Source organism: Nylanderia fulva, unplaced genomic scaffold (assembly GCF_048542155.1).
Source record: "Nylanderia fulva isolate GAGA-0341 unplaced genomic scaffold, ASM4854215v1 Scaffold22, whole genome shotgun sequence".
Classification (NCBI taxonomy): domain Eukaryota; kingdom Metazoa; phylum Arthropoda; class Insecta; order Hymenoptera; family Formicidae; genus Nylanderia; species Nylanderia fulva.
In genome coordinates this window covers 1467390-1481986 of record NW_028190285.1, presented here as the reverse complement: position 1 = coordinate 1481986, position 14597 = coordinate 1467390, and the positions used below count along the sequence as shown (strand labels likewise).

Below are 14597 nucleotides of genomic sequence, written 5' to 3'. Positions count from 1 at the left end.
GCAAATGTAAGTTTGACTGCAAGTTTTTATCGAGGGACTGAAAATAAACGCAAGAGTGATTTTTATTATTTCGCGTTTATCCGTTCCCTTTTCCCTGCAAATTTGTTTATTCGATATCTCACGTGACAGCTGTCAATAGAAAATGTCAAAACAGAAATTTAGGTTACTGCTAAAGTCATTTAATTCAATTTTATCGGAAATCTGATTATAGTATAGAGAAGAAAAACAAAAATTGGATTTTATATAGAAGAGATATATACAATTTGCTTCTTTTTAAGCGTGTAAAAAATTTATTTCTATTTAATATAAAACGTAAATATTATTCTTTCAAAAAGAACTTTAATCAAACTTTTCTCTTATCGACAAACCACTCCATCTTACTTGATGGCCGTTCTTTCTCCCTGTATGCTCACAGAATGATTATCCAAAAACGAGATTAAAAGGACCGCATATAAGGACGCGAGAAAATATTAAAACAGAACTTGAGATTTCTACTATAAGACGTTATTAATTCGATTTTATCGGAAATCTTATTATAGTATTATAGTACAGAAAAAAAAAAACAAAAATCGGATTTTATATAGAAGACAAACAATCTTTGAAAAAGTACTTCAATCAAACTTTTTTTTTATCGACAAAGTGCTCCATCTTACTCGATAGCCGTTCTTGCTCCCTGTATGCTCACGGAATTATTATCCAAAAACGAGATCAAAGGGATCGCGCGCAAGGACGAAGGTTGTCCGCGCGTAAGTGAATATGGATGGTGAATGGCTGGTGGTGGTGGTTTGACGTGAAGCAGATAAGCCGTCAGCTACCGATGGAGATTGATGCGACTCGCATTAATCTATAGTTCGTCTGTCTCACTCTTTCCGTCACTCTACTAGTTCGGATCAATTCTTTCGCTATACGAGCAATACGTTTTATCCCAAGATAATTTAGATACTAAATAAAAAAAAAGGTGTGAAAAATATCGTCAAAGAAATCGTTCCTTTTGCTATAAAACTTTACGACTGAAAAATGTCAATTTTTTGGAGATGTATTATATTTTGATAATATCTCTAATTATACAACATATATTTGTACATATACCGGCTACGAAATTTTTTAAATCCCGAAAATCGATCTCGGGTTCGATTCTCGATTCAGCCGACTTTCGGACAAATATTTTTCTCGTCTATAGCTTTTACAGGGGGATTTAAAAAATGGGGTAACACAGGAATTAGAGATCCAAATAGCAAGGATGCTATTCCTAACCGACGAAAAATTAATTTTCGTTGACTGCAAAAGACATCGCGGTATATATACTTATTATATACAAATATATATGTATATCTAATTATGTTTACCTCATTCATTGGGATTTGTAGCTGGAATTGTAATTGAGAGAGAAAGTTCTTCTTGGAGAAAACGTTTAATAAACGCTTTATAACACTGATAAAAGGCGCATAAAAGAAAATTATCTTAGACGCCAGAGTGCAGCATAACTTTTGTTATCACGGTGGAAACTGGCGATGCGAAATCGTGGAAGTCGCGACATAATTCAGCCCCATGCGCACACATTCAGCCCGATAACCTCGTTTCGCGTGTTATCAGCGCTTCCTTTTTCGCGCGGAAATTTCCACTTTTCATCGACGGTGCCTCACGATGAAGCGCGATTTACTCGGGACTACGACTCCGTTTTGAATTTCATGAGGATACGTCCGGCGCGAGAGGCGGATTCGTTCGAAAAAAAGAAGAAAAATGCACGCCGCGGCGTTTTACTGAATTTTTAGAGCAATGTGAAATTAAAGCGACTTTTAATTGCCGGCAGTGCGCGGCGCGTCTGTGGAGACCTCTAATTTTTTAATTCGGCTCTTTGTGCACGACCGACTGCTTTTTATTTAACGAAGAAAATGCATTTCCTCGTTAATATTCCTTTGCTCTTTGCAGACCGGTCTGGCGGATATATGAAGAGCTCCGGCATGCTATTATAAACGCTATGACGCTTTCATAAATTCCGTACCTTTTTTTTCGGTATTAAACGCTTTTCTCTCGTACATAATTTTGCAAGGTCGTTTATTTCGCCATGTGAAATGTTTGCATGCCGTGTTTTAATCTTGGCAAGTCAGGCTAAACTTTGTTGTGCAATAAGGAATCTCTGATATAACAATTAACGATATACTAAATACATGATTCTGTTATATTTTATTAAAAAAAAGAGAAAGAGAGAGAGAGAAAAGAGAAGGAGCATATTTTCATTTTCTTCATTCTTATGCAAATTAAAATGTAATTTTATTTTTACAAAAGTTATTAAAAATAAAAGCCTTTCTCCCTCGTTATACAATAATCTCTTGAATGACAGTCGAAGACGAGGGTCTTCCCAAAGAATGTGCCCCTTCTCTTTTCCTAGCTTCTCCGACGAGAATTTCCATCCGCTTCGACGCGGATGTAACCCGTTTGGTCGTCTCGACGTCACTTCCCGCTCTATCGCGAACAAGATCGGAGGTTGTAGATGGCGAATCGACAAAGGTATGAGAGATAGCGCGGGACTCGAGCAAAGTTTGTCGCAAGTTTAGATTGAGTTCAATCTCCAAGCGCGCACAAACACGAACACGTACACACCTTCCTCGCACCTTTTGCCCTATCGTGACTCAAGCGTCGGTCCTTTCTCGCCACCCTCTCTCTCTCTCTCTTCGTGAGGCTAGCTTATCGCCTAATATTCAGCCGGAGGTGGAAATGTCGAGACGTTTCGTGCCCAGACTCTGTCGTCTTCGAGTTCGCGTTTCTGTGCCTTTTACCTCCGTCCTTCCGCCACCTAGAGGTGACAAAGTGACCGTGCAAAGTGAAATTGTATATATGAACATTTCTTTTTCCCTCTATCGAAATTATATGAACGCGCGAAATGCTTATCGGCGAACGCGGTTTAATGCGGCTGTTATTTAATGAGCGTTTCGCGAGGGTTCGCTGCGCCGTGATTGCTGATAGTGCGGTTTGTTAAATGTGGTTTCGCGGATTGCGGCGCATTAAGCTGACAATTCCGTGCAAACGGTGTGAGTACACCGTATGAAGCTCGCAACAATTCAACAATTCAACGCCGATATTTATATATCAAAAATAAAGAGATATAAAATATATTTCACTTTCTTTTCACGATCGTAATAAAATCTCCGTCCGAGCATATCCTCTATAAATGCAATTTGTCTATCGGCTCGTTCATCAAACGGGATGAAATTACCGATTTAGTCGCAAACACCGATCGCGCGCAGTTCGCGGTGGAGTTTCCGGAGGCACGAAGCTATTCCGATGTGTCGAGTATCTAACGACGTAACGTTGCGTACGTTAGAAGCGCATCACGTAAATCGAGTTAACGTGGTACCGCGATGAAAGCCTTCGCCTCGTCGCCAGTGAAATTCGCTTTTCGCTCCCTCCTGCCGTGCCCGTAAAATTCGATCAGCAACGCCGTATTCTCGTTGGCTGTGATGGCGTCATTACCTTACTTCGTCATTTTGCCGACAACACAGCGAACAAGAGAGCCAGACACGGACGAGGAAAAAAAAAAAAGAAGCGAATCGCGCTCACCCCATGGAAAATTTCGTGGGATCAACTTTTCCGCGTATATCATCCCTAAAATGGCCGGACAGAAATCTAATATTACTTTTTGTTCCGCTAATATATTAATACTGTCGCGCGTCGTATTCATCAAGAAGGATAGATTCTATATTTGAACTTTCCGAGTTTGATTTTTTAAAAGCAAAATTTATCTATATTTTTCATCGACACTTTCGATATTTTTTTCTATAACGCTGCTCGTTGTTGCATTTTTATTATCAAGTATCACGCTAAAAGCCTGAGAGGATAAACTCGGGGAGAAATATGAAACAGGATGAAGATTGAAGATCCAGAGTGGAAAAGGGACCTTTCAGGAGAAAAGACACTATGCGGAGAGAGGCAGACGTCGGGCGTTTCCTTAATTGCATTTTTATGCTCGCCCGGATTTCCGGGTCGGCAAAAGAGTTCGGGGAAGAAAGGAGTTTATTATACCGAAGGTAGAAACTCTCTCACGAGACTATGGCTAATCGTTAATGTGCCTTGACTTTTCCACGAAATGAACGAAATTGCTGCGACGTGGGTTTTGTCTACTTGGGAGTTTTGAATATCCAACTCGGTGAAATATTTAAATCGGTCAACTAAAGACGAGATGAAAGATACTCGGAAAACACAAAAATTTGTTAAAATATAAAATTAATCAATAATCGTTCGTTACAATATTGATTGAAATTTCAATAAAGTTCTATTTTAATTATTATAAAATATTTCGATAAGATATTTTGATCGTAGTAAAGTTGATTGAAAGTCAGATAAGCGAGAAAAGGCATTCAAAACTGATTATAAAAGTCGACTGAAGCGACAAATCTAATTTCAATCTTAACTAAAAGTAGATTGAAACTGAAAGACACGATCGTCTTGTCGGAAAATCTTGTTTTCAGAATTAAGGGGACGAGGTAAGAGTTCAACAATTTCAGATAAAGAATCAGAAAAGTACATTTTTTCTAAATGACATAAAATCAATGTAAATGAAGATAAAAACTTTGTTCTCTCATCTCTCTAGAGATATTAAAACTTAATTACGCTCAGACTTTTTCTCAAATGACGTGTAACAAATACAATTGTTAAATTTCAGGCAGAGAAATAATCATTACTGCATATTACAGAAACGATAATCAGATTTTATATCATTCTGTACTTTCTATATAGCTTCATACATTTTTTCCAATTTAATTATCCAATGTAATTGTATAAAGGTTCTTTTATTCAAGTTTGCAACTTTTTTCTCCCCCGTTAAATTTAACGCGTCTCCGATTTCATGATGGGAAACGTGCGATTCCCGCGTGTTATCTTAAAAAATATTTCCGGAAATTCGACAGCAGAGTCAATGGAACGGATTCCCGATGGAAATGCAAAAAAGGAAAAGAAGAGAGATGTGAATTCCGACTGTGCGTGGGGTCGCGCCGAATTCGTGTAACAATCGCGAATAAGTTCGAACTGTCTTGTAACATCGCCCGTTCGTTTCCACCGAGCCGTCTCTCTTTCTCTAGCCCTCTCTTCTGGATTTATTGAAATTTTATGCGGTATCCCGATGAGGTCCGACTCGAAAATTTTATCGACGGCCTCTGGACGGCCGGACCTTTATATTACGAGCGGATAAAGAGGGTTGGTTGGATCGGCTTCTATTTCGCCGCTCGAAACTTATTACATTTTCCCGTGTTGCAAAGAGAAACTCCCAAAGAGATGTCTCGCAGTTGGTCGAAATGGAAAGATGAAATCCCGACAGAATAAGTCTACTTTCCGATTCATGACCGTGATTATATATATTTTCCGCTTTATCTCAGTCGAACTAGTGTTTCTTTCTCAAATATTGAAAATGTATTAATTCTATTTTACAAATTCTAGCACACTATATAATTCGAAAAAATCTCGAATAAATCCGCGGAAAATTAATTCCGCGCGCTGCGGAAAAAAAGAAGCATCTCGTAATAATGTACGTGAAAAAATTCAGTATAGATATAGGACGACATTTTATCGCATTCCCGTCCTATCATGTCCTCAATTTCTATGCGCGGCAATATCTTTCCATCAGCGCGCATCGGAAAACCATTTATCGGGCCGGCAACGAGAGAAAGAGAGAGAGAGAGAGAGAACGTGACAGAGCTATAACGACACTCACCCTAGGTTATGGTTGTCCGTGTTGTCGGAAGCGTCGTCCGTCACGGAATCCTGCGTGAGAGGGCCCTGGGTGACGTCCACCCCCATGCTGCCCAGATCCAATGTGGCGTAGGTTCGGCGAGCTTGCACCCTCGTTCCACCCCCACCCCCACCGCCGGTCACCTCGCCGCCTCTACCACCGCTGCCGACCAATTCCTGATACAATTCATCATAGAGAGAGCTGCCGTTTCCGTTGCTGTTCAACGCATCGTCCAGGCGAGCCGGGTCCAGATGATAATTGGGATTTTCGAAGGAGAGGAGGCCGTTTTCTGAAAAAAGAATCGAGTATTTACACAAATGTGTGCTTGTCGAGAGCTTTTTACAGCTTATCAAAGCGCAAATATTATCAATAAAATAGAATAATAATAATAGAAGATGTTACGAATCATTTCCGCTATCGGTTATATATAAAAAAAGTGTATAGAGAAAAGAATGAGATATCATGAAATAATAAAACCGATAATCTTCTTATTTTAGTGTTAAATTTCAGACGGTTGATATAAAAGAGCAATTATGTCGTGTGAAAAAATGAAGCATCGATTTTACCGGATGTAACTACCTCTTCGTTATATCGATTGACGTAACAGTATGTAAAATACTGCATGGAAGTGCCTATTTTCTCCGTTAAAGAATATTACTTCGCAGAAATCTGCTTCTGCGAACGACCTGGTTATTTCGCATGTCGTGCTATGTGTCAAACGCGCGGTTTCGAAGCTTTAAATATCAGCGGATAACGAGCCGTAAAAGGTCAAGGTTCCGAGTTATGGCAGACTATGGTAGAGCATGCGATCAACCGCGGCAGCTGCCAGCGCATGCATGGGGTGTTTTAAAGGTTGCTCAATACATATCGATACGCGGCAAAGTGCTTCGGAATAAACGCGTCCGATCGTTTCAACTTTATAGTACAGAAAATCCGCAAAACTGCATGGAGATACATTTCCTCGTTCAAACACTTGAATTTATCGATAAACAAGGAGAGAAGATAAATGTGAAAAAATTGAAAATTGCATATAAAAATGAATTTCTACGATGTTTGGTAGAATGACGACAAGTGTTTCACAACAGGATGAAACAAGAAGCTGAATATTGAATCGGAATATCCAATTATAGCCAATTTAAATTTGGCTAATCTATCGCGGTGACGATTACGATAAGAAAGCTTGTCGTTGGAGATCGTCGAAGACAAGGTATTATCTGGCGGTAGACAGTTGCAAGAGAGTAATGGCTCGAGCTTTAAGCTTTAAGCTCACCCCGAGATAGATAGCCAAGTTAAATACTGCAGTCGCGGTTATCCGATATTCCGACTATCTTCGCGGTAACTCGCACGGAATACTAATAAAATTTATTCAACCCGGTTAATATTGGCCAAGTAGACCTTGTCCGTTAATATAGAACTTGCAGCCGCAGGAATTTATATCGCACAGCCAATATGACTGCTCATACTTGTGATCGTTTCGTACAATTATCGATACAAGCAAAAATCCATATATAAATAACTTTCCATTAATTAATTTCGATATAGGTAGACAAATTCTATTTTCACGTCATTTGTAATTTTTCTTTGACAAATGCTTTTCTCAAGATAGCCTTGTTCGCGTATCAAACTTTTTTATTACGCATAAATACAATTGATTTTCGCGAAATGAGATCTAACAAATCCGCCTGATCGACGTCTCGCTCTCGCTACTCACTGATAATCCTGAGAAAGACGACAACGGCGAGAACGACGTTGTACAGGAACCGACAAAAGGAGTCCATGCTGTCATGTTGATGGCTGTCATGTTGGCGGAAAGGCTCAGCCCGATATTCGGCGATACTCTCGCGAAATAATCGGCGGGAGAGACGACTTATCGACGCGCTATATCGGGGAACGAACGTACAAGAGCTCCAAAGTCTTGGATCTCTCCTTGGCCTCCTTTGTCCCTTCCTTCCTTCCTTTCTTCCATCCGCGACTATCCTATCTGGTCTACAGTCTACCCGTCTCACTCGCGGTATTGATTCGTAAGAGCTTAAAGCTACTGCACTGTCTCAAATTCATATATCTCCGTGCCCGAAAGAACGTGAAAATTTATATCTAAAATTCATAAATGATAAATTTTAAAAACTCATCAAATAAAAAAATGTGTCGCATAGGTGTGTACCAATTAATTTTGGGCGCGCGTTGTTTATTTCTTTCGCTTTTCATACACGCAAAAATCTACAGCTAAAGAGAAAGAAATATGTAACCATCAACGCTACAAAATCGCAGCTAAATCCGATGTTTATTCAGTCCGCGTTTACACGCCGTCGACAATAAACACCATAACTTTGCGTTTACGGCAGCTGCGGTCGCGACGTAAATACCGATCGCGAATCTGCAATACGAACTGTGAATGGGCAATGAACTCTCATCCACGTCAATACGATTTCATCATTCAAACAACGATCACATGGATTTAACATTCCTTTCCCCATGTTTTTTTTTTTTTTGAAGATTGGGTTACGGACGATTACAAAAAAATATTAATTTGTTGCAAACGACACAAGTCATGCAATGAAAAATCCGAGTTTTTTCTTCGATGTACATACTATAGATAATTTTTAAAATGTAGAATTTCATTGTTTGTTACTTTGATACTACTTTTCAATGTAGGTAGATAAATATTAGTATAACGACGATGTTCTTTTTAATAAGTTAATTAGCTGACTAAAGCTGTGGCCTAGATCGCTTTCATAATTGCAGTAATTAATAAAAAAAACTCTATAAAAACATTTTATGAAAAAAAGAATGCAGAAAACATACAAATTAAACAGAACTACAAGTTTAATTATAAACGATATTTCAGTTACGTTAAAAGCAAAGTTAAATGTGTTTCCATGTATATACATTAAATTGCGTTTATTGTATATAAAACTATTCTCATAATAAATAAAATTTTTTCATCGTTTATATATTTTACGGAAAATATCCAATTTTTCGCGGTATGATTTTTTTTACCACAGATTATTTAATTAAACTTAATTTGCAAACGCGCGTATATATATAAGAATCGGCACGAGCTCTTTTCTCGAAGCTTCGTTAGCGCTTGACGAGGCTTGTGATTTGCAAAGAAATTCGAAAGAAAGCTGCGTAACGCGAAATGAGATTGCAGAGAGCGAGAAAAGACGGATGAATCAGCGAAAGGGGCGGTTTGCTCGGAGCCGACAAATTGGCTGGCGACGACGTTTCGCCAGTTTCTCGTTATAGATACGTGCGAGAGTGCAGGCGACGGGATTGTATTCCGCCGAATGCATCTCGTTACTTTCGTTCTGCAAAAATCCTGAGGGGAAAAAGAGAGGAGGAGTATGTTTTAAAGTTCGAGAGCACGTCCGACGCGCGCAAGAGACAGGCGGGCGAGAAAAGTATTAAGGCGACCGATGCGCGCGAGGAAGACTCTGAAAAATATCCTACGTGCTCGTTAAAATCCCATCTTAAAAAATTTCTCACGTGGCGCGAGCAGACGCGCGTTGTGTCTGAAAGCGGCACGAAAACAGGAAGAAAGTAAAAATTGGCCGCTTTGGATGCGTCTAACGAGATCCGTAATGCGAGAGATATTCTTTACAGAAAACATTTTGTCGGATGTTCTTCAATTGTTATCGTATGATCGCTTTTTTAACCATATTTTATCGCTAAAAATTAATAATGTGATTTATGTATGTAGATCATACTTGAAATTTTTTTGAATATTTAAAAACGTACACATTTTCACAACAATCTTGCGCCTTGAAAATTCGAGTTCTACGATGCGTTCGAAAGTAAATGGAATAAAAAGTATATAAACGCCGGAGCGTTCTTGCATTTTTAACATTAAAAATTTGCATATTTTTCAGTTCGAAAAAAAAAGAGGGGACGGAGAACAAAGGGTAGTTTGTTTTTGGATCTAAACAAATTGGGAGATTCTATCCGTTACAAACGTTATAGAGCAAAAGCATAATATGTTCGTAGCCGTTCCACGAACGTGTCTTGTTATTTCGCGTGGAATGAAGCAGTTTAAAGTTTGAACGCCTGTTGGGATCGTGGGAAGGGCTGCGCGAACGAGACAATTAAGAGTGGCGAGGATAACGTAGAAATGTGAATGGTTCGAAGTTGTTTCACGGAATGTTCCCGAATTCATTTGTGAAAACGAATTTTACCGCGCTTGAATTTTATTTTAAGGTAAATTGGCCAAACTTTTCGACGTAAACAGCAATTTTACCTCGTCGATAGGCAAAAAAAAAATACGCGTGATAATTTATAATTGTGTTTATAATTCCGCGATAATAAAATTTCGGGAAATAATTAGATGAGACTAAATTTTTTCTGAATTTATTAAATATAACTTACAGCAGGGAAAAACTCAGAATACGGAAACGAAAGATATATACGTAACTTTCGGGAAGAGTCTGAATCCAATTGGTGCAGACGGGACGACAAATGGACTGCAAATAAGTCTGGTCGCATTCCAGTTCGCTCCGAACAAAAGTGCGCGGTGCAGTTGCATACTTCGGGATGCGTTCCGTTATTTGTCGCCCCGAAAGGAACGTGCAGCAGCACACAGTCCGAAAAGTGGGCTGCTGTGGGGAGTTTTAAAGTTTGGACTTGCAGAAAGAGGGTTGGAAACGGAGGGTTAGAGCCGGAAGCGAGCGAGGTCGAAAGAACGAAGTTGAAAATGGATGGAGAGGAGTGCTGTAAGCAAGAAAGGCCGAGAGAACAGAAGAAAGGAGAAGGGATAAAAAGCTCTGTCATCGCCCTCGATGAGTCACCCTATCGATTCCTCGAGCGAGTGTGTAAAGCTGAAGGTGAATTTTTACCGGTGTCGTGCGCCTTTTTCTTTGCTGTCGACGTTCTTACGTATATATATATATATATATATATATATATATGTCTTTTCCACGGAATATTAAGTTTCATGGACACGAAACAACTGCCTCTTTGCCTTCCCTACCCCAACCGTTTTCCTCATTCCACGAGTTAAGGGCGCGTGCCAGGCAAAGTTCGATCGGTGAAGCCATCCGTTTGTTATCTTGTTACTTTTGTTCCAAGACGGTTTTGTTTTCACGACCGAGTTCGATGAATGATTAACATAAATATGCATGGAAAAAGAAATGACATTATTAATACTAGCTCCAAATATTTCACTAAATAAAATAATTTTGTAGATTAAAAATAGAATAAAAGAAAAAAAAAATATAAGCATGAAAAATGTATCATTTTTAATAAAGAATGTTTATCATTTAATTATAAGAATGTATAGCGCGTTGCGATAAAGTGTGGTTACTGAAATGAAGAAATGAATCCTACAATCAAGCTTTTATCGCAAAGCACGATATAGTTAATCGATTTCTCCGGTGTACGATTATATGAAGCGCGCGAGTTAAAGTTCTCACTTCATCCCTCCGCGTGGCACTACCCTTATAACAATGAAGTTACGAACTTAAATGTCTCTCGCATGGGAAACCATGGAGAATGGGGTGCGAAGGACCAAGTGCCGTGTCTCGTTATGGCGAAAAAAGGCCGGGGCAATTCCGAAAGCGGTCGTTAAGCTTAACGACGTGCGCAAGATGGCGGCGGCGAGACGGTAAGGTCAAGATTTTTCGGCTCGCGTTCTACGGTAACGATCTCTTATTCACGTTGCAACCTCATTTCGCTATTCCACGCGAGCGTAATTCAGGGAAATTATCCGCGTTCAATCAGCAACATTCGATGCCCGACTCGAATAATAAATGGCTTCTACTCCATCGCCATTTGTAATGATATCGGCAGAGATAGGTAGATATAACAACATTATTCACATAACATAACTATATGAAACACGTTTGTAATGTATTAAATTATGCACCAAAAATGCACATTTTGTTATAAAAGTTTTACTTTACATGCTTACTCTTATGCGCTCTCTCTCTCTCTCTCTCTCTTCCTTTTTCCTTTCTCATTACTAAATGTTTAGACTATTTAATGAATCTCATAATGTGTAGATCAAAAATAAAAAATTTTGTTAAACATGTCAAAAGACGATTTATAAAAGGCCATACAATTTCTCGGCGCTATAAGCTAGAAAAACTTATATCCTTTCATCTCGAAAACTAAACGTCACGAAATCAGCTGGTTTTACGTGCCGTTCTCACTATTCTCGTAAAGTTAAAAAAAAAAAAAAAAAATGTAGCGGACGTGAATCATCAAACAGATACGATTAGATTCTCCTCCACCTCTCGTGGTATATTTTAGATAAAGCTCGTGGCACGCGAAGAGAGTGCCCAATCTGCGAAACGACATTACGGGATCTCCACTTTCATTGACGGGCAAACGATGACCGTTTGGCGTTATCGGGAGAGGCGGATAACGCAGAGGGAAGGAGTTACGGTCGACCGATGGAGTTGGAAAGAGAGGCAACGCTGGTCTCCGAGGGTTGGGTACAACGCGGCTAATAGCGCTCAGGGTTTGCGTGCGGCGCCGTACGCGAACGGCGCCGGGACGTCTAAGCACCTCGACGCCCCGAGTGTACTTCCCGCTTTACACGTCACTCGCGATAGTCGGACGAGCCCGATGACGGTTCGAATAACGGAAGGAGCGAATAAACGCGAGAAAAGTTCTTCGTGGAAATCGATCTACGTAATCGCTCCCGGAAAAGGTCAATCGTCTCTCCCTCGTTCAACCTACACACCGCACGTATCGAACAGGAATCTCGCCGTTGTCAGTGGAAAAAAAAAACGTGAAGTAACGAGAGCCATTTGGATTTTCCTCGCGTAATTATCCCGATCGAGAGACAGGCGCTATTTACCGAGTTAACTAGTAGCTTTTATTGGAATTACACGTGTGTACATAGTCGAGGTTTTAAAATGCAGCTTCACGTTTTGCATTCAAGTTCCTCTACTCATATCTCAATTGAAAAATGTACAAGGGGTACACGCGATAAATGACTTTATTTCCGCATCATAACGCAAGAGGAATCCATGATAAATCCCACAAGTATCCCGTTTCGGCCGACTCCCGCCCATAAAGATCGCTCGACAAAGTCGAAATTCTCCCATCTCCATGAGGAGGTACGAGCGTAAGAAAGGACTTTAACGGGCGAAATAATCGGAGACGAGTTTTATTCGAGCTCGAAGCGACATTTTGATGGTGCCGCGCCGATGCATGCGATGCACGAGCGACGATAAAATCTGTTCAGCGGTGACGGCCGAATCCGAGCAGACCGTTCGACCAGAGTCGCCCTTGTCCTTTTCACTTTAACGTACGAGTTCTGTACCAGAACGACGTCGCGCGGCATTTAAAGCTCCAGCCACGTGCTTTATGGCATGTGTAAAGGTAGGGCATACAATGAATATGAATAAGTGTTCATTCAATTCTACGAACTGACAGCGATTGTCGTTTTAACCTTCAGTCTCCTTCCGTCTTCCTCCGTTATTCTGCTATTCGAGAATGTTTTTATAACTCTGTACTTATGCGCGCGCGTGTGTTTTAAAATGATTGAAAGATAATTTAACATGACATTCGAAAATTTTAAATACACAATAAAATGTACGGGTGAATGAGAAGATATTTTATAAACAATGAAGATATAAAAAATGAATTTAAAAACATGTCACTTAATTGCGATAATTTTAATTTTTAACAATATTTTAAGGAAATTAAATTTAATATCTCGTTGAGCAGCTTGATAGAAATTGTAACATCGCTTGCAGAGTTTTGCACAACATATAATCTACATTGAAAATTTTAATTTCATTAACTACTGGCTCGTTACATATTTAAAATGCATTTCCCGATAACGGGAGCAATGTTTTTCAGTTCTCGTTTCAGTGAAACGATACGACGAAGTAGCTACTTCTTCTGATTGCCATTTGCTGGTGAGATAGATAATTTAATTAAAAGAAGTGACAGTATAATAACATTTTCACATAATATGTTTTATCACAAGTAAAGATAAAATAATAAAAAAGTGTAAATCGGGGGGAAAATCTAAAATGTGTTTAAATCTCGCCTTGTGATTAATTAATTCAGGATTAATGAAGTGTTTATAATATCTAAACGTACATAATTGTAATTTTATACAATTTATATAATACCACAAAATAACCTCTCTCTCTCTCTTTAGTTAACACTTCTTGTCAGAAGGTAGTAATTCTTTTACATGTAGAGCCCGCCTTTTTATAGTTTTTCACAATTATAGATAATTACAATTTAATTAGGAGATTTCCCGTTTATCAAAAATTCAATGAATATTCAATGAAAATTCTTTCAACTATGACAAATGGAACTTTTCATAGATAGAGACAGCTGTTCCATCAAACCCTCGACCACGCTTTAGAAATGGTTTTGTACATTTGCGCAAAAATATCCGGGCGTATAAGGGTAAAGGAGAAATGTACTAAAAAACTGAAACAAAAGCCAGAACTGCCCGAGTACTGGCACAAAGCCATCCGTCACAGTCCAATGGCTCGACTTATCGATCTGTTAGTGGCATACGTAACGACGGGAACAAGACGATTCGTGTTATTGTCAGTCGAGATATATGGAGATTATACGTTGGAATAATGGATGCAAATTAGGCTATTATAATTTCAGCTAATATATAAATATTAATAGTTTGATTTTTTCACGAATAAAAATTCGAATATTATCCGCATTAATAATCGTCATATAAAAATTAAAAAACTATATTTTTATTTTTCATTTTTAATCTTCTTACATATTTTTCTTAAACATGTATTAAAGATACAAAGATTTCTGTTAAATCCAAATGCTATTGAAAAATTCACGACGACTTCTAATAATTCTGTTCACTTATGACAGGGTTTTATAAGTTTCGCAAGACTGCTCCCTTGATAAGCACGCAATTGACGTTCTCATTTACAAT

At 39.0% G+C, this 14597-nt stretch overlaps 1 protein-coding gene across 1 annotated transcript in view; it reads right to left on the bottom strand.

The window, feature by feature from the left end:
• The window catches only part of LOC114932641 (protein Fe65 homolog), a 152017-nt gene that overhangs the window by 41262 nt on the left and 96158 nt on the right, over positions 1–14597 (bottom strand). Inside the window, exon 4 of the mRNA XM_029304928.2 lies at positions 5705–6011. Within this exon, the coding sequence (XP_029160761.1) occupies positions 5705–6011 (307 nt within the window). The remainder of the gene's footprint in view (positions 1–5704; positions 6012–14597) is intronic.